The sequence below is a fragment of the Pristis pectinata genome, chromosome 17 (assembly GCF_009764475.1).
Source record: "Pristis pectinata isolate sPriPec2 chromosome 17, sPriPec2.1.pri, whole genome shotgun sequence".
Lineage (NCBI taxonomy): Eukaryota > Metazoa > Chordata > Chondrichthyes > Rhinopristiformes > Pristidae > Pristis > Pristis pectinata.
In genome coordinates, this window is record NC_067421.1 from 31,963,557 (window position 1) to 31,984,507 (window position 20,951).

A 20,951-nucleotide genomic window follows, 5' to 3' on the forward strand; every position below is an offset into this window, starting at 1 on the left:
TATCGTATGGGAGGGGAGACCAGATCTTTACATAATGTTCCAGATGCTATTTCACCAGGGCCCTATTAACTGAACAAGAGATCTCTGCTCTTGTCCTCAAAATCTTCTTGCAATAAAAGCCAACATACCATTTGCCTTACTAATTTGTTGCTGTATCCTGCATGTTAACTTCCAGTAACACACACAGAACGATAGCCAGGTCCCTCTGCACACTACAGTTTTCAATCTTTCACCATTTAAGAAATCCATAGCCTCTTTATTTTGTTTTCTACCAAAATTGATTACCTCACTTTTTTCTACATTATATTCATTCCATTTGTCCTTGTTCATTCATTTATCCTATCTATATTCACTTGAAACACCTCTGCATCCTCCTCACAGCCCATACCACCACTTGGCTTTGTATCGTGAGAAAACTTGGATATATTACATTTGGCAATCTCATCTAATCACTGATAGAGATTGTGAAAAGCTGGGACTCCAGCACTGATACCAGCACCGCACTAGTCGCTACTGCTCAACCTAAAAATTACACAAATTCGTTATAAAGTTCATGGCCCAGAAATTCACTCACATGGTGCATTTAATTTCACCCTACATAAGATTTACTTTTCCTCAAGTGAAACTAAACAATGATCAACAGTGACCAGTTCTGATGAAAGATCAAGCATGATAATTTGATTTTTGTTTCTCCACAGAAGCTACTGCTCTGATGGATACTTCCAGCATCTTCCTTCAGTTTCAGTTTTCCAGAAACTGCCATGTTCTGCCTCAATTCCAGCAAGTTCTTTTGTTTTCCATTCTAAGTGCTCTCATTCATTGATTAACCAACTAGCTCCAATGGCATTGTATCACCTGGACAACCTTGAGCAAATGTTCTTGTGCACAAATTGCAAAAAGTTAGCTGGTAGGTGTAGTGTGGAAGGCAAGTGCCATATTGGCCTTTATTGCAATAGGGATGGAGTTGAGAAATAGGAGGAAGGCGAGTGCAAACCAGGGTAGGACTTTCACTGTGAATGGTAGGGCCCTGGGGAGCACTGCAGAACAGTGAGAGACCTAGGAGTACAAGCGCATAGTTCCCTAAAAATGGTGTCACAGGTGGACAGGGTGGTGAAGAAAGTGTTTGGCACACTGGCCTTCAGTCAGGGCATTGGGTATAGGAGTTGGGACGACATGTTGCAGTTGTACAAGACTATGACTCAAGTTGGTGGGGCCGCACCAACAGTTACAAAAAGTGCATAGTTTTGGCTACCCAGTTGTTACAGGAAAGATGTCATTAACCTGGAAAGAACGTAAAGAAGATTTACAGGGATGTTGCCAGGACCTGAGGGCCTGAGTTACAGGGAGAGGCTGGGCAGGCTAAGACTTTATTCCTTGGAATGTAGGACACTGAGGGATGCCCTTACAGAGCTATATAAAGTCATGAGGGGCATAGATAGGGTAAATGCACACAGTCTTTTTCTCCAGGGAAAGCGAATCAAGAACTAGAGGGCATAGGTTTAAGGTGAGAGGGGAAAGATTTAAAAGGTACCCGAGGGGCAACTTCTTCATGCAGAGGGTGGTGCATATATGGTATGAGTTGCCAGAGGAAGTAGTTGAGGCAAGTGCAACGTTTAAAAGACACTTCAAAAGGTACATATATAGGAAAGCTTTAGAAGGACATGGCCCAAAAGTGGAAAAATGGGACTAACTTAGAATGGGCATCTTGGTTGGCATGAACAAGTTGGGCCAAAGGGCCCATTTCCATGCTGTATTACTCTACGACTCGATAACTGAATAACAATCTGCACTTCTATGCAATGGGTATCAGCTAAGGCAACCCATAAGTGTACCTGAGGATCTGGAAACACTACCCATAGGCTACCTTCAAAGCTACACCACCACCTTACCTCTCACTGTCATGAATGCAAATACGTAGCACTTTCCTCAATGACTTATCATCTCCCTCACTGTTTTGGACTAAAATAAGGAACAGCTGCATTTATACATTATTATTGAACATGATTATTCATAGCTCTATATAATTTATTTGCCTTTACACAGAGCTTCAAATTTTAACAGGTGTTTTATTCAGCATAGATCAAATGAAATTAGATTTAAATCTCAATGTAAAAGAACATAAGAATATGCAAGAATTAGGAGTAGGCCATTCAGCTCCTTGATCGTGCTTCACCATACAATAAAATCATGGCTGATCTTTTACCTCACTTTCCTGCACTCACCCATATCCACTGACTCCCTTAATATCTAAAAATTGATCAATTGTGTCTTGGATATATGTGGCAACCGAGACTCCACAGCCTTCTTGAGTGGATAATTCCAAACATTCATTACCACCTGGGTGAAGAAATGTCTTCTTATCTGTCCTGAATAAATTCCTACACCTTTTTCTGTCATTTTTGTTGTATGTCCACGTACAACAGTGATATTTGCAAGTTGAATTGGTTCCTTTAAGGACTGGAGCACCTTTATGAGCTGGAAGCTGCACAAAATTCTACTCAATCCATGTTGACCACAACATTTGCCATTAAAGAAAGCATTTACACAATTTCGATCACAATTAAAAATCATAGTCTTAAAAAGGCAAGTGGCTGGAAAACAAAGGAGCAAAGGATAAATCCTTGGGGTGATTATAGTTAATGGTACATGGAGGATGGAGGAAGGAAAAGCTGATGTTGAAAACTTAGTGGCTGCAAACTAACTTTGTAGGAAATGAAACACAAAAGGGGTGTCCTGCAAGGCTGGAGAAATGTAAGAGAAGTGAATGCAGGGGCTGATATGGCCAAATTTCTATGGTGGAGATAAACAAGTGGGATAATTTGATATGTCACCAAAGACTTTTGCAAATTTCTACAGATGTACAGTGGAGAGCATCTGGTTGCATCACCGCCTGGTACTGAGGCTCCAATGTACAGGATTGAAAGAGGCTGCAGAGGGTTGTAGACACAGCCAGCTCCATCACAGGCACAACCCTCCCTGTCATCGAGGACATCTTCAAGAGGTGGTGCCTCAAGAAGGCAGCATCCATCATGAAGGACTCTCACCACCTGGGACATGCCCTCTTCACATTACTACCATCAGGGAGGAGGTACAGGAGCCTGAAGACCCACACTCAATGTTTCAGGAACAGCTTCTTCCCCATCAGATTTCTGAACAGTCCATGAACCCATGTACACTACCTTATTATTCCTCTTTTACACTATTTATTTATTTTTGTAACTTATAGTAATTTCTATGTCTTTATGTCTTGCACTGTGCTGTTGCCACAAAACAAAAAATTTCACAACATATGTCAGTGATAGTAAACCTGATTCTGACTCTGATTTCATAGAAGTTATCATTCACGACTTTGGCTATTAGTATTAAGACAATAAAACTCGCACTGTAAAGATTTAAAAAGGGAACTTCTGAGAAAGACTGGTATGCAGGTTGGTGATTACAATGTATTCCAAGATTACTACTTAAAATGAAGGCCAAAAGAACATTAAACTCAGTATATATACAGCAATTTTAATTTAAGATGCAGGAATGGGACAAATAAACCAACTTTTCACTTGAGGAATCATAGAACAAAAGACCTCGATGACAAAGCACATGCGATTTGGAGCAGAGTGAAAAAATGTTTAAAAATAAAGTAAAAGTTGAGGTTGTGCAATACACCACTAGATTTGGAAGACCATTGAAACTTTGAAGACCAAGTTAGAAAGGTAGTTAAAAGCAAGATATGGGTTCAGGAAAGTCTTGTAGAATAAGGATTACTGCACATGAAGGATAAACTGAATGGACTGAACAACCACATTCTGCATTGTAATTTCTTCAAAGCTAGTTTCAGTTATCTATGGGAAGTGAGAAAATTTTTCCAGATAGAGTCTACAGCACATAAGCCCATTTACTTAGATGGTCAAGATCACTTTGCAAGCTTTGATAGCTTTCTTCACTGTCCACTATGCTGCCAATCTTGGTGTCATCTGCAAATTTGCTGTTCCAGTTTACCATGTTATCATCTAAATCATTAATACAGATGATAAACAATAACAGACCCAACACCGATCCCTGTGGCACACCACTAGTCACAGGCCTCCAGTCAGAGAGACAACCATCTATTACCACTCTCTGGCTTCTCCCACCAAGCCAATAATGAATCCAATTGACTATTTCATTCTGAATGCCAAGCAACTTAACCTTCTAGACCAGCCTCCCATGTGGGACTTTGTCAAAGGCCCTGCTAAAGTCCACGTAGACAACGTCCACTGCTTTCCCTCATCTGTTTTCTTGGTAACCTCCTTAAAAGACCCAATAAGATTGGTTAGACATGACCTACCATGCACAAAGCTGTTGACTATCTCTAATCAGGCCCTGTCTACCCAAACACTTCTATATCCTGTCCCTTAGAATACCTTCCAATAATTTACCCACGACTGACATCAGGCTCACTGGCTTATAATTTCCCAGCTTATTCTTAGAGCCTTTCTTGAACAACAGAACAACATTAGCTATCCTCCAGTCCTCCAGCACCTCACCCATGGCTAAGGACATTTTAAATAACTCTGCCAGGGCCCTGCAATTTCTGCATGAGCCTCTCACAAGGTCTGAGGGGACACCTTGTGAGGCCCTGGATATTTATCCACCTTAATTCACCTCAACACAGCCAACACCTCTCCTTCCGTAATCTGGATATGGTCCATGGTCTCACTACTCTTTTGCCTCATTTCTATAGTCTTTGTGTCTGTCTCCAGAGTTGCTTCAGATACTCCCCAAAGAAATGTTTTTCTGAACAAGTGAAGTATGCCAAAAAGTCTCTGTGAAGCAAATTTTTCTCATCCGCTTTTATAGGAAAGCTTTACTTTTTTCCAATGTATATATTTTATGAAAGTTGACTGCATTTACTTTGACAACATACAGAAAGATGTTTAACAACATACAGAAAGAAAGAAGATTCTTTAGGTTCGATTGCAAAACCAGAAATAACAACATGCTAGCCTATTGCACCACCCAGTGGTCATCTCTGCAATCATCATAAAATGTAATTTTCCTATATGGAACTTTAGAACCAGAATAGTGACTCACTCTTATTGCCCCTCTTTTAAAGCTTGTGTTCATTTTCTCTTTCTAATTGCCCCCATTCACCAATTGACAAGATGTCCAAAATGTTTTGGACATCTTGCCAATTGGTTCACTGCTCATGGTCTTGCCCCCATCACTCCACAGGCTTTGCCCCATCAGAGATAATCCTTTTTAAAAAAAATCCATCTCACCACACCCCTCGCCCCCCAATTTGAGTCACTGTGTGATTACTCAGTTCCCTTGCTCAAACATGATTGGCAGCAAGCTAATGACTTTCACAAGAAAATAAAACTTAAACAAATAAGGTACAGAGAATACCTCCCATTTTTTCTACCATCTTCTGAAAGCAGTTGGAAGACAATTGAATAGGTGCACTCCAGAAAATCTATTATTGAGAAGTGCTCCTGACAGACAAGGTCAACTGTGACAGGAATAACAGCCCAATCTATCCGCACCCAATGGTCATATTGTGGCGACTCACCGTCTAGTCGGGCGAACCGGCTCGGCAGTCGGGTCGCGTGGCGTCGGAGCGACGAGGCCCAAGATGGCGGCGGGCCTCGTCTTTCCGAGCAACGGGGAGAACCCGCGCGCGGGAAAGTCCTGATGACGTAGGACTTACATCATTACCGGTTGTTTTGGGCGGGAACATTCTCCCTTAAAGGGGCCCGCGCAAGGTGGGAAAATAAACCAGTTCTGTTTGGCAATCCTCCGAGTAGAGTCTTGTTTTATTCCGCAGTAGCAACCGCTACATTGGTGACCCCGACGGTCCATACGGCTTTTGGACCCGCGAAATGAACGACAGCGCAGCAGCCAACGCAGTGGCCCTCAAGCTGCCCACCTTTTGGACACTTCGGCCCAGCGTCTGGTTTGACCAGGCCAAAGCGCAATTCCACCTTTGGCAGATCACCTCCGACTCCACGAAGTACGACCATGTGGTTAGCTCTCTGGACCAGGAGACAGCCGCCCAGGTTGGAGACTTCAATCCAGTCGCCTCCGGAGGAAGATAAGTACCCGGCTTTCAAAGACCTTTTGATCCGGACCTTCGGCCTCTCCCGTCATGAGCGCGCCGCCCGCCTGCTTCATCTGGATGGCCTGGGGGACAGATCCCCATCCGCCCTAATGAATGAGATGCTGGCATTGGCCGAGGGTCACAAGCCATGCCTGATGTTTGAACAGGCCTTCCTCGAACAGCTCGATGACATCCACTTGTTGTTAGCTGACGCCGACTTCAGCAACCCCCGTGAGGTGGCCGCCCAGGCAGATGTTCTGTGGAGGGCCAAGCGCGAGAGCGGTTCGTCCGTCAGTCAAATCACCAGGCCGCGAGCCCAACGCCCGCCTCGCCCGGCCCCAGCAACCGAGCAACCACGCCCCAGGAACGCAGACGACGACACGGGTGACCAGCTGTGCTTCTACCATCAGAGGTGGGGTGCGGAGGCCCGTCGATGCTGCCCACCCTGCAAGTTTCAGGGAAACGCCAGGGCCAGCCGCCGTAGCCATCAGCGGCGGCTGGCCGCCGACAGAGCCTCCTATTCGTTCAGGACAAGAAATCTGGACAGCGTTTCCTCGTTGATACTGGAGCGGAGGTCAGTATTTTGCCCCTGACAGGCCGCGACACTCGTGACAGGCCACCAGGTCCTCTACTCAATGCCGCCAACGGTACAACGATAGTCTTTCGGCACCCGTACGCTTCAATTACACTTTGGCGGCAGCCGTTTTACCTGGACCTTTACCCTTGCCACCGTCGCCCGACCACTCCTAGGAGCCGATTTTCTTCGGGCCCACAACCTGTTAGTCGACCTGCGAAGGAAGCGGTTAGTCCACTCTAGCACTCTCCGGACCTATCCCCTGCGGACCTAGCCCACCAGCCCCGCGCCTGGACTCAATTTCCCTTTCTGGCGACGATTTCGCCAAGCTCCTAGCCGAATTCCCATCGATTTTGGCACCTTCGTTCACAAACTCTAGGCCCACACACGGGGTACGACACCACATCATTACCACAGGGCCACCCCTTCATGCCCGAGCACGACGATTATCTCCAGACAAGCTCCGCCTGGCAAAGGAAGAGTTCCGTCACATGGAGGAGCTGGGGATTGTTCGCAGGTCAGACAGCCCCTGGGCCTCCCCCCTGCACATGGTCCCCAAAGCCACCGGAGGGTGGAGGCCCTGCGGTGACTACCGCAGGCTGAATGACGCCACCACCCCAGACTGCTATCCCATCCCTCACATCCAGGACTTCGCAGCGAACTTACACGGGGCCTGCATCTTTTCCAAAGTGGACCTCGTTAGGGGATACCACCAAATCCCGGTCCATCCGGATGACGTCCCCAAAACTGCGATTATCACCCCATTCGGCCTGTTCGAATTCCTTCGGATGCCGTTCGGCCTTAATAACGCAGCGCAGACCTTCCAGCGGCTGATGGACGCGGTAGGCCGAGACCTGGACTTCGTGTTCATTTACTTGGACGACATACTGATTGCCAGCCGTAACCGCCAGGAACACCTTTCCCACCTCCGCCGGCTGTATTCCCGCCTCCGCGATTTCGGCCTCACGATCAACCCGTCCAAGTGCCAATTCGGACTTGACTCTATCGATTTCCTCGGCCACAAAATCACCAGCGACGGGGCAACACCCCTACCCGCCAAGGTGGATGCTATCCGCCATTTTGCCCGCCCCGACACAGTCAAAGGCTGACAGGAATTCCTTGGGATGGTCAACTTTTACCATCGTTTCATCCCTGCAGCAGCCCGTATCATGCGCCCTCTGTTCTCGCTGCTGGCTGGTAAGGGCAAGGACATCACCTGGACTGACGAGGCTGCGGCTGCTTTCGTTAAGGCCAAAGACGCCCTGGCAGACGCCACGATGCTGGTACACCCCAGGACTGACGTCCCGACTGCCCTCACGGTAGATGCATCCAACACCACGGTGGGTGGGGTACTGGAACAGCTACTCGAAGGCCGCTGGCAACCCTTGGCATTTTTCAGCAAGTACCTTAGACCGCCCGAACTGAAGTACAGCGCTTTTGATCGGGAACTTCTAGCGCTGTATCTGGCGGTCCGGCATTTCCAATACTTTCTAGAAGGCAGGCCTTTCACCGCTTTCACCGATCATAAGCCTCTGTCCTTTGCCTTCTCCAAAGTCTCCGATCCCTGGTCAGCTCGTCAGCAGAGACATCTATCCTACATTTTCGAGTTCACAACTGACATCCAACATGTCTCCGGAAAGGATAATGTCATTGCTGATGCACTTTCCAGACCAACCATCCACAACCTATCCTTGGGTGTCGACTACATGGCCCTAGCTGATGCACAGCAAGCCGACGACGAACTGCCCAGCTACAGAACCGCAGTCTCGGGTCTGCAGCTCTGAGATTTCTTGGTTGGTCCAGGTCAGCGGACCCTACTTTGCGACGTTGCGACTGGTCAGCCCCGCCCTACAGTCCCTGCAGCCTGGTGGAGATGCGTTTTTGACTCGGTACATGGGTTGGCGCACCCGTCCATCAGATCTACTGTCCGACTGGTCGCCAGCAAGTTTGTCTGGCATGGCCTGCGCAAACAGGTCAGTGAGTGGGCCAGGACTTGTCCGCACTGCCAGACGTCAAAAATCCACCCAAGGTCCCACCGCAGCAGTTCGAGCCTACCCGTAGGAGGTTCGACCACATACACGTCGACCTCGTGGGCCCTCTGCCGGTTTCAAGAGGAGCCCGGTACCTCCTTACCATCGTGGACCGGTTCACGAGGTGGCCTGAGGCAACCCCCCTGACTGACATCACCACTGATTCCTGCGCCCGGGCGCTGCTCACAACTTGGGTCTCACGTTTTGGCGTTCCGGCCCACATCACTTCAGACAGAGGCACCCAATTCACTTCCAGTCTCTGGGCTGCATTAGCGAACCTGCTAGGGACACAGCTGCACACCACCACGGCCTACCATCCTCAATCAAACGGGTTGGTGGAACGTTTTCACCGCCATCTGAAATCGGCCTTGATGGCCTGCCTGAAGGGTCCTAACTGGGTTGACGAGCTGCCTTGGGTCCTGCTCGGCATACGCACTGCCCCCAAAGAAGACCTCCGCACTTCGTCAGCTGAGCTTGTATACGGGGCGCCACTAGTTGTCCCCGGGGATTTCATACCTGCCCTTCGGGACCAAGGGGAACAACCCCCCACAGTCCTACAAAGACTGCGCGAGAAGCTTGGCGACTTGGCCCCGATTCCCACCTCACGGCACAGTCAAGCCCCATCCTGCCAGCCCAAGGAACTACGGGACTGTAAGTTTGTTTTCGTTTGCAGGGGCACACCTCGGGCGCCATTGCAACGACCATATGAGGGACCGTTCCGAGTCATACAGAATAACGGATCCACTTTTATTTTGGACATTGGAGGCAGGGAACAGGTTTTCACGGCGGACCGCCTCAAACCGGCCCATTTGGATCTGCAACAGCCTGTCGAGGTTGCCACGCCGCGACGCAGAGGCCGCCCCACTAAGCGGCAGCTGGCAGAGCCCACGGACCTTGGGGACTGTATCGCCGGTTCTGGGAGGGGTTGTGTGGCGACTCACCGTCTAGTCGGGCGAACCGGCTCGGCAGTCGGGTCGCGCGGCGTCGGAGCGACGAGGCCCAAGATGGCGGCGGGCCTCGTCTTTCCGAGCGACGGGGAGAACCCGCGCGCGGGAAAGTCCTGATGACGTAGGACTTACGTCATTACCGGTTGTTTTGGGCGGGAACATTCTCCCTTAAGGGGGCCCGCGCAAGGCGGGAAAATAAACTAGTTCTGTTTGGCAATCCTCCGAGTAGAGTCTTGTTTTATTCCGCAGTAGCAACCGCTACAATATATATTTTCCAGCAAGGGTCTTTGAATAGCAGGAAAATTAACAGCTTATTCCCACTCTAGCTTTGGGGTATTGTGTCTAATTATAACATCCATACTGCCAGATTAAGGATTGAATTAAGACTTTTTTTTGTCCATTTTCCAAACTTGGAGTCATTAAAGCCAAAAATAAACTCAAAAATAATACTTTAAAAAATTCCTCTTGTAAATTCAACAGAAGTACAACCTAAACTTTGAAAAATTATGATAATGGTTTAGGAAATTTCCAGCTACCGTTTATATAATGTGCAGGCATTGAAGTACATAAACATTCTAAATTGACTGGGTGAAAACATTTTTATCACTCTAGGTCAAAATTGAGCAATTTACTTTTATTGTAGTTGCTGATAGAGATCAACGTCTATAGTGATACGAGTTACCATTACAAGTTCCTCAAGATGGAGGTTAAGTCTGCCAACCAGATGTTCAACGAGTATATTGGAATACCATGCAAAGTTTAAAGTTACATATTAACAAATTCTCAAGGAAATAATGCTGCTCACCAATGTTGTTAGCTCATCAATGTCATTAATGGACTCTAGTTTTCCTGAAAGTTTATCCAAAGACCCTTTCTGATCTTCTTCTTGTCTGTGAGATCTGTCAAAACGTATTCAGAAAGGAGAATTATAACATTATGCTTTTGGGTCAAAATTAGGAATTTGCTTGAGAACTGCTAATTGAATAAAAAGCCATTATACATACACAGAAAAAACATATAATCTTTTAAAATATTACTATATTTCATAGAGTATTGTTCAATAATTCTCATGGGCCTCAACCTTAATGTGATCTCACTTATTTTGTACAAGTCCTGTCTACTTTGCCTCAGACATTTTTATGTCCTGGGCTCACTATCCTAACACTAAGTCTCTGCATGATTTATCAATTAGTTCAATATTAATTTGCGTCTTCTCCAATTTACTATTCATGTTGATCTGCTTCCTACCACATTCTCCTTTCCAGCTCTTGATTATTTCATGAATAGATCACAGTATGTGCTGTGACTGTTGCAACAATTCCATCTCAACTTCCTGGAGCCAAAATATTGCCCATTCATGCCACCCTTCTCAAGTGGCTCTTTATCCTCCAGTTGTTTGAGTTTGTGCTCACTTGATAACATTCTTATGTACGCATTTGTAAACAGAATAACTTCTACCCTTTCTTTGCTTCTTGCTACTGCACTGTTTATTCCAGTGTAGTCCAAGGATCTCTCATTGAACCCACTAATTTCTCATCAACATTTGCTCTTCCATGATATCATCCAAATCTTGTGTCAAATCTGACACAGAGGTGAGCTTTTGACCATCTACTTCCACTTCCAACATCACTCTGTTGTGCTCTTGCTATAGCTTATCTGCTGCTGAAACCTTAATTTATATCTTTTCAATGGACTTGACTATTCAACTCTCTCTTGGAGTTACCCCCATGTTCCAATCTCCATGCACTCGAGTTTATCCAAAATTCTGCTCCTTATATTTAATTTGCATGATGCCCTATTTACCAATCACCACTGAGGCCATTTACCCAGATTGACTCCGAGTTCAGCAATGCCTCAACTTTAAAATTTTCAGCCATCTATGCAACCTTATTGCTCATCTCCTTGCAATTATCCACCACTTGCTCATCTCCATTTATAAGCACCATTGCTGGATGTACATTAGATTACAAGATGCTAAGCTGTGGGGTTGCCCCTCTATTTCTCTTTTCTTTTGAGATGCCTTTAAAATAAGAATATAGGAACACTAGACAATGGGAGCCAAAGGAGGCCATTTGGCCCCTCAAGCTTTTTTCACCATTCAACAAGATTACAAATGGCCTTCCACCAGAGACACAAGTTTCCTGCCCTATCCAAAATACCTTGGTTCCTTTGACATCCTGAAATTTCATAAATCCATTTTAAAAGCAATCATTCACAGCCTCCATGGCCTTGTGGAGTAGAGAATTTCAAAGAATCAATACCCTCAAATTAAGACAAATGAGAAGAATGGCTTTAATGGCCTAACCCTTGTATTGAGATATGGGCCTAACTAATTTAATCTCTCCACATATGACAGACCTGTCATTCCAGGACCCAGTGTAGTGAATCTTTGCTCCCTCTAGAAACCAAGTACATCCACGCTTTTTAAAACAACGAGACCAAATTTGTACACATTACTCCAGATGTGGTCTCACCAAGGTCCTATGAGACATCTTTACACTCATCCCCAAATCCTCTTGCAATAAGGCCAAGGTGCCATTTGCGTACCTAACTACCTGCTGCGGCTGCATATTAGCTTATGGTGGTTTGCATACAAGGACATGTGTTAATTTTGACATCAACAATTTTTCATCACTTAAAATGCTGTTTTTCTGTTTTGTCCACCTGCGAATAACCTTACATTTTTTCACATATTCTATCTGGCACGTTGGTGCCCACTCACTTAGCTTGCTTATATTACCTCGAGTGAGTAGCAGAAAACCTTCAATACTACTTGCATTCACCATTCACATTCCCACTTAGTTTAGTATCATCAACAAACTTGGAAATATGACATTTGGTTCCCTTAGCAAAGTCATTGATATAGATTTTGAATAGATGAAAACCATGCACCAACCCCTGTGGTACTCCAACAATTAAAGCCTACAAACAAGAAAATTATCTGTTTACTCCCATTCTTTGTATTCTGTCCAATAACCAATTCTCAATTCATGTTTTTATACTACACCTAATTACATATGCTCTAACCTTGTTGACCAGCGTCCTGTGTGGGACCTTGTTAACAGTGTTCTCCAAAATCCAAATACACCACATTTGCTGGTTCCCCTTCACCTACTCTACTAGATGCCTCCTCATTAAATTAATGAAACAGGATTTCAATTTCATCGGACCCTTGTAGGTCTGATTAAAGACAAAGGTGGGAGGACATGCCTGGAAGCTGCGGAAGTGGGTGAGGTTCTCAATGAATACTTCTCTTTAGTATTCACCAAGGAGAGGGGTCTTGATGATGCTGAGAACAGTGTAGGTGAGGGTAATGTTCTAGAGTATGTAAATATTAAGAGAGAGGATGTGTTGGAGTTGTTAGAAAATATTAGGACAGATAAGTCCCCAGGGCCTGACGGAATATTCCCCAGGCTGCTTCGTGAGGCGAGGGAGGAGATTGCTGAACTGTTGGTTCGGATCTTTGAGTCCTCGTTGTCAACGGGGATTGTACCGGAGGATTGGAGGGTGGCGAATGTTGTCCCCTTATTCAGAAAAGGTAGTAGGGATAGTCCAGGGAATTACAGACCGGTGAGCCTTACGTCTGTGGTGGGTAAGCTGTTGGAAAGGATTCTAAGAGATAGGATCTATGAGCATTTGGAGAAACATGGACTTATTAGGGACAGCCAGCATGGCTTTGTTAAGGGAAGATCTTGCCTCACAAGCCTGATAGGATTCTTTGAGGAGGTGACCAGGAAGTTTGATGAGGGTAGCGCAGAGGATGTGGTCTACATGGATTTTAGTAAGGCGTTTGACAAGGTTGCGCATGGTAGGCTTCTTCAGAAGGTCAGGGGCCAAGGGATCCGGGGAAGCTTGGCCATGTGGATTCAGAATTGGCTTGCCTGTAGAAAGCAGAGGGTTGTGGTGGAGGGAGTGCATTCGGATTGGAGGGCTGTGACTAGTGGTGTCCCGCAGGGATCGGTCCTGGGCCCTCTACTTTTTGTGATATTTATCAACGATTTAGATGAGGGGGTGGAAGGCTGAGTTAGCAAGTTCGCAGATGACACAAAGATCGGTGGTGTTGTGGATAGTGTGGAGGGCTGTCGAAGCTTGCAGAGGGATATTGATAGGATGCAGAGCTGAGCTGACAAGTGGCAGATGGAGTTCAATCCAGAGAAGTGTGAGGTGGTACACTTTGGAAGGACAAACTCCAAGGCGGAGTACAAGGTAAATGGCAGGATTCTGGGCAGTGTAGAGGAGCAGAGGGATCTGGGGGTTCATATCCACAGATCCCTGAAAGTTGCCTCGCAGGTGGATAGGGTAGTTAAGAAAGCTTATGGGATGTTAGCTTTCATAAGTCGGGGGATCGAGTTTAAAAGCCGCGAAGTGATGATGCAGCTTTACAAAACTCTGGTTAGGCCACACTTAGAGTACTGTGTCCAGTTCTGGTCGCCTCATTATAGGAAGGATGTGGAGGCGTTGGAAAGGGTGCAGAGGAGATTTACCAGGATGCTGCCTGGATTAGAGAGTATGGATTATGAGGAGAGACTAAAGGAACTAGGGCTGTTCTCATTGGAGAGAAGGAGGATGAGGGGAGACATGATAGAGGTATACAAGATATTGAGAGGAATAGATAGAGTGGACAGCCAGCGCCTCTTTCCTAGGGCGCCAATGCTCAAAACAAGAGGACACGGCTTTAAGGTATTGGGTGGGAAGTTCAAGGGTGATGTCAGAGGGAGGTTTTTCACCCAGAGAGTGGTTGATGCATGGAATGCGCTGCCTGGGGTGGTGGTGGAGGCTGATACATTGTACAAGTTCAAGAGATTGTTAGATAAGCATATGGAGGAATTTAAATTAGAGGGATATGTGGGAGGAAGGGGTTAGATAGACTTAGGTGTGGTTTGAAGGGCGGCACAACACTGTGGGCCGAGGGGCCTGTATTGTGCCGTATTGTTCTATGGTTCTATGGTTTAAATCTTTGAGGACTTTGTTCAAATCATTATTATTTCTCCCAACTAACTTTTTCAGATCCTTCAGTTTAGATTCTAGCATTTTCCCCAATTACTGATGTCAGGCTAACAAGCTGGTAGTTCCCTGGTTTCTCTCTTCCTCCTTTCTTAGTGCCATCATGTTTGGAGTATCCACCAATTCTCAGGTACAACTCTAGAATTTATAGAATTTCTGAAGCATCCACCATCTCTAGCCACCTCTTTCAGATCATCAGGTCCTTGGGATTTACCTGTTTTCAAATCCATTAATTTACAAGTACTAATGTATTTTATTACCTCGTTTGAACTAACCATTGGTCTTCATTTCTGGGAGGTTTCTGGCTTCCTCTGTGATGATGGATGTAACTTTTCTACCATTTTCTTGTCCTCCATTATAAACTCTCCCATCTGTCCATAAGGGATCCACATTTGCCCTTAGTGTTTCCCTTTTTACAAACCTACCACAGCTCTTGCAGCATTTTTGTTTCTTGCTAGTTTATTTACATTTTCAATTTCTCCACTCTTTATCACTTTCTTGGTAATCTTTGCTAAATTCTCTAAAACTCCCAGTATCCAGACTTGCTGCTTTTTTGTTGGCAAGTTTAAGCCTTTTCCTTTGATTTATTTTTTGCTGTTTTACTGTCTCTTTCATCAAGATTTTGGGCATCTGTCCTAGTGTGGATTAATGTCAAATTTTGTTTAACACTGTTAAATGCCTTGAGAAATTTTCCAACTATATAAATGCAATCTGCTGTTTATCTCTAATTGATAATTGTTTTACTGTACCATTCCTCTCCATTTCTGTTTGGAGCTACGTCTCCATTTGTGTTTAAATCAGTCCTCAGCCTAATGTGTGAAAAAAAATTTAAGAAGTTTCGAAGCAGTTTCAATAGAAATGTTTCCTTGGAAAGAAAACTGCAGTACTTAAGTTTATAAAATGTGAGAGTGATATGATAGTACAGAAGCTACTTTAAAGGCTTGTAATGCCAAGAAAAATAGAAGACATGGGAATTAGAGCAACTGGCAAGACAAAGTACAGGATCAACTTTAACTGCTTTCTTCTGCGATTATCAGGTTCATTACAGCCTTAGAACGGTGTTGTTAACCTTACTATTGATTCAGGTGGACGATTCCATTTTGAAAGGCATTTATTTTAGACAATGGGCTCCTATTCATAATGGAAATTAGGATCCTAACTATGTTATGGTTACCTTTAAAACTGACTGGAGCTGGTGGACATCCACATTTTAATCAGTCCATGGGTGATGAAACCAAAGAGATCCACTTAAGTGAAGTATTTTTGTTGATCCTGGAGAGATAGAAGTGTGTCCTCAGGATCCACAAAAATAATCTGCACCTTTTCTATTTGTGGAATTGCAACTTTCCATGTCTCCTTAGAACCATGATCTTCTACCTAAGGGCCATTTAACAAAACATTCCTAATAGCCCACAATTCCCTGAATATATTGAAATCTATCGATTGCTGTTTTGAATGAATTCAAAGGCAGAGCCTTAATAGTCCTTGAGTGGAAAATTCCAGATACTGAATGAAGAAATTTTTCCTCATTTCGGTCCTAAACAGCATAACCTTTTTCTGAGACTGTGATCCCTTGGTTCTAGACTTCTGCTTGTTTCTAGCCTATTAAACCCTCTGCAAGAATTTACTAAGTTTCAATCCCATTCTTCTAAACTCTAGAGAATAGAGGCCTCATCTATTCAGCCTCTCCAACAAAAGTGCTGCAAGAGCTGTGGTACGCATGTAAAAAGGCATGTCAGGGCAAATGTGGATCCCTTATGGACAGATGGGAGAGTTTATAATGGAGGATAAGAAAATGGCAGAAAAATTATGTCCATCATCATAGAGGAAGTCAGAAACCTCCCAGAAATCAAGACCAATGGTTAGTTCAGACAAGGAAATAAAATGAATTAGTACTTGTTTAAAAAAAAGCAAAGAAGATCATCCAAGATCCATGGAACCAGTCTGGTGAATTTTTGCTGTATTCCCTCTACGGCAAATACGTTCTTTTAGGCAAAAAGATCAAAATTGTACACAACTCTCCATGTGTAGTCCTATACAACCTCGAAAGCCTTCATTATTCCTGTATCCAAATTCATTTATGATAATGACAGACATTACATTTCTCCTCCTGATTGCTTGCTGCACATATATGTTGGCTTTCAATGACGTGTGTCGAAGGATACTGAAGTCCCTTTGAACATCAACACTACCCAACCTCTCACCATTTAACAATACTCTACTTTTCTGTTTTGTGCACTGATGTGGTTGACCTCCCATTTTTCTATACTATATTGTATTTGTCATATTCTCGGCTACTCATTCAGCTTCTTTACATCCCACTTTGTTTAGTGTCATCAGAAAACTTGGAAATATGACATTTGCTCCCCTCAGCCAAATCATTGATATGGATCGTGAAAACTGAGGCCCAAGCACCCATTCCTACAGTATCCTACTATTCACAGTCTACAAACCTGAAAAGGATCAATTTATTCCCACTCTTTGCTCTGTCCTATAACTAATTCTCAATCCACATCAGTACATTACCACTAACTTTATGTTCTAACCTTGCTGACCAACCCTCTGTGTACAACACAGAAGTCTACCAAAACTCCAAATACACTACTTCCACTGGTTCACCCTTATCCATTCTATTAGCTGCATCATCAAAGCTCCAGTGAATTAGTCAAGGACCTCAGACAGCTCTGGCACATTTGTTTAGCAATCACTGACTCAGATTTGAGTGAGCCCAAGGCTTTTCATAGTACAAAAAAATGCAGGACGCTTTTCACCAGCAGTTTTGAAAGGCTACCAAGGCAGAAGGCTGAGAGTGTACTAGGCCATAAGACATAGGAGTAGAATTAGCCCATTCGGCCCATCAAGTCTGCTTCTCCATTCAATAATGGCTGGTTTATTATTCCCTCTCAACCCCATTCTCCTGCCTTCTCCCCGTATCCTTTGGCATCCTTACTAATCATGAACCTATCAACGTCCGCTTTAAGTATACCCAATGAATTGGCCTCCACAGCCATCTGTGGCAATGTATTCCACAGATTCGCCACCCTCTGGCTGAAGAAATTAGTCCTCATCTGAGTTCCAAAGGGATATCCTTCTATTCTGAGGCTGTGCCCTCTGGTCCTAGACTCTCTCACCACTGGAAACATCCCCTCCACGTCCATTCTTTCCAACCTTTTCAATATTCGGTAGGTTTCAGTAAGATCCCTCTCATCCTTCTAAACTCCAGTGAGTACAGGTGGAGAGCCATCAGGTGCTCCTCATAACCCTTTTACCCCCAGGATCATTCTCATAAACCTCTTCTGGACCCTCTCCAACACCAGCACATCCTTCCTTAGAAATGGGGCCCAAAATTACTCGCAATACTCCAAATGTGGTCTGACCAATGCCTTATAAAGCCTCAGCATTACATCCTTGCTTTCACATTCTAAATTCCAACAGATTTGTTAGGCAAGATCTTCCCTTAAGGAAACCATGCTGGCTTCAGCCTATTTTATCACTTAAATTTTTTTTTAATTTAAATTTTATTTACAGCGTGGTAACAGGCCCTTCCGGCCCAACAAGTCTGCGCCGCCCATTTTAAACCCAAATTAACCTACCCGTATGTCTTTGGAACGTGGGAGGAAACCGGACCACCCGGAGGAAACCCACGCAGACACAGGAGAACGTACAAACTCCTTACAGACAGCGACGGGAATTGAACCCCGATTGCTGGTGCTGTAATAGCGTCGCGCTAACCGCTACGCTACCGTGCCGCACCTCATGTGCTTCCAAGTACCCCAAAACCTCATCCTTAATAATGGACTCTAAAATCTTACCAACCACTGAAGTCGGGCTAACCGGCCTATAATTACCTGCCTTTTGCCTCCCTCCCTTCTTGAAGAGTGGAATGACATTTGTGATCCTCCGAAACCATTCCTGACTCTTGTGAATTCTTAAAAGGTCATTACTAATGCCTCCACAATCTCTTCAGCTACTTCTTTCAGAACCCTGGGGTGTAGTCCGTCCAGTCTAGGTGACTTATCCGCCTTCAGACCTTTCAGCTTCCCAAGCACCTTCTCCTTAGTAATTGCGACTACACTCACTCCTGCCCCCTGACTCTCTCGAATTACTCTTTATATACCTGAAAGAACTTTTGTTATCCTCTTATATTATTGGCTAGCTTACGTTCATATTTCATCTTTTCTCCCCTTATTGCTTTTGTCGTTGCCTTCTGTTGGTTTTTAAAAAGCTTCCTAATCCTCAAGCTTCCTGCTAATTTTTGCAAATATTGTATACCCTCTTTTGCTTTTATGCTGTCTTTGACTTCCCTTGTCAGCCATGGTTGCCTCATCCTCCCTTTAGGATGCTTCTTCTTCTTTGGGATGAATTGATCCTGAATTACTCCCAGAAACTCCTGCTATTGCTGCTCTACTGTCATCCCTGCTAGAGTCCTCTTCCAATTAACTTTGGCCAGCTCCTCTCTCATGCCTCTGTAGTTAGCTTTACTCAACTGTAATACTGATACATCCAATTTTAGCTGCTCTCTCTCAAACTGCAGGGTGAATTCAATCATATTATTATCACTGCCTCCTAAGGGTTCCTTTACCTTAAGCTCCCTGATCAGATCTGGTTCAATGCACAACACCAAATCCAGAATTGCCTTTTCCCTGGTGGGCTCGACCACAAGCTGCTCTAAAAAGCCATCTCGTAGGCAGTCTACAAATTCCTTCTCTCGGGATCCAGTGCCAACCTGATTTTCACAGTCCACCTGCATATTGAAGTCCCCCATGACCACTGTAACATTGCCTTTCTTACATGCCGTTTCTATCTCCTGTTGTAATTTGTACCCCACATCCTGGATACTATTTGGAGGCTTGTATATAACTCCCATCAGGGTTATTTTACTCTTACTCCCATCAGGGTTTTTTTTTACCCTACTCAAGGCAGGCTAGAATGCAATGAACTAGCTGAGGAAACTTAACAAATTTATTTACTTATCCCTTTATCCACATTTTTCCATTTCTCTTGCTTCTCAAATCAGTGCAAGAGTTCATGAATTGACGAAGTAGTATATTTTCCCAGAGCACAGATGTTTATAATTTCTGTTACTTTTAAGTTTTCTGGCAAACTGTTTTTGTAGCACTTGAAATGATTGACCCATGTTTGCCAAGATTTTAGATTTGAACAAGCAGATAGATTTAAAACAACAAGGATTAAAAAGTTCTTCATTTATAGCTATCTGGAGGCATTATGTAACTATTTTGAAAGAAAATGTTAACATTTATCATTTATCATTTGCACAAAAATTATACAAATGGTCATTTTGACTCCTGAAAACATACCAGTCGATTCCCCACTGACAAATTCTCTAGGTTCTGGGTTGATCAATATAAAATGTATAATTAAGTAAGCAATCAGAAGATAGCAAGACAAGATTTTCAAAATAATAATTTACTGTGAGAATTGAATGGTAAGTTGCAGGCAATGGTTTATCTATGAGCCTGTTACCCTCTAACCACCCTGGCACTTGAGTTGTGAGTTTTAAGAATGTTGTCAAATTTGATGAGAAATTGCAGTTCATTTTGTAGGTGTATACACTGTAGCCTAGGTGTGCTGGTAATGGAGAAAACGAATGCTTTGAATGGTGGATGGGGTCTAGCTTAGTTTGAGCACAACTGGTCACACTTAAAATCCTCTCCAATTCCTTGTACTGAACATAAAAAAAAATCAAAGTCAAAATTAAAATTACCACTCCAATGTGATGTTGTGTTTAGCCCAAATTTAGGCTTCTAGCTGGGAATCAAAGGATTTGAAAATACTTTTAACGTATCATGCTCAGTATTAGAACCACAGTTAACCTCAACACCACTGTATTTTTGTTCTTGCTCTGAATATTTTACTTTTTGTGTTAACCCATAGTTCACAGAGGTCTCCTTTATGAACAGCAGCACTTTTTCTCCCTTAATATCTTCTAGTACTACATATGTCGTTCTCCATACACAACTCAAGGCAGTTCCACTGCACAGGTATTGACGTTATCCTTTAAGAGCCAAATCATAAAGGATATATGGTTATGGTAAAGGAACCCTTAGGAGGCAGTGATAATAATATGATTGAATTCACCCTGCAGTTTGAGAGAGAGCAGCTAAAATTGGATGTACCATAATCATAAGGTGCACTTTTAGAAATGATATTAGATTGATTTTCCCTGACCCTAATCTAAAGACACTACTCGAAATATTCTGCTAATGCTCCCTGTGACAGAATAGAATATACCTTTGAATATGGCTAATTTACTTCTCTGGCCCATTGAGTCTCCCAGCTGAATCATAATTACAGATGAGATA

The 20,951-nt window shown here is 44.2% G+C and overlaps 1 protein-coding gene across 4 annotated transcripts in view; it reads right to left on the reverse strand.

Moving 5' to 3' along the window:
- smtnb (smoothelin b) overlaps positions 1–20,951 on the reverse strand; it is a 223,446-nt gene that overhangs the window by 139,667 nt on the left and 62,828 nt on the right. For all 4 annotated transcript variants that reach the window (XM_052032118.1, XM_052032117.1, XM_052032116.1 and 1 more), the window contains exon 3: positions 10,430–10,523. In XM_052032118.1, coding sequence (XP_051888078.1) covers positions 10,430–10,523 — 94 coding nt within the window. The remainder of the gene's footprint in view (positions 1–10,429; positions 10,524–20,951) is intronic.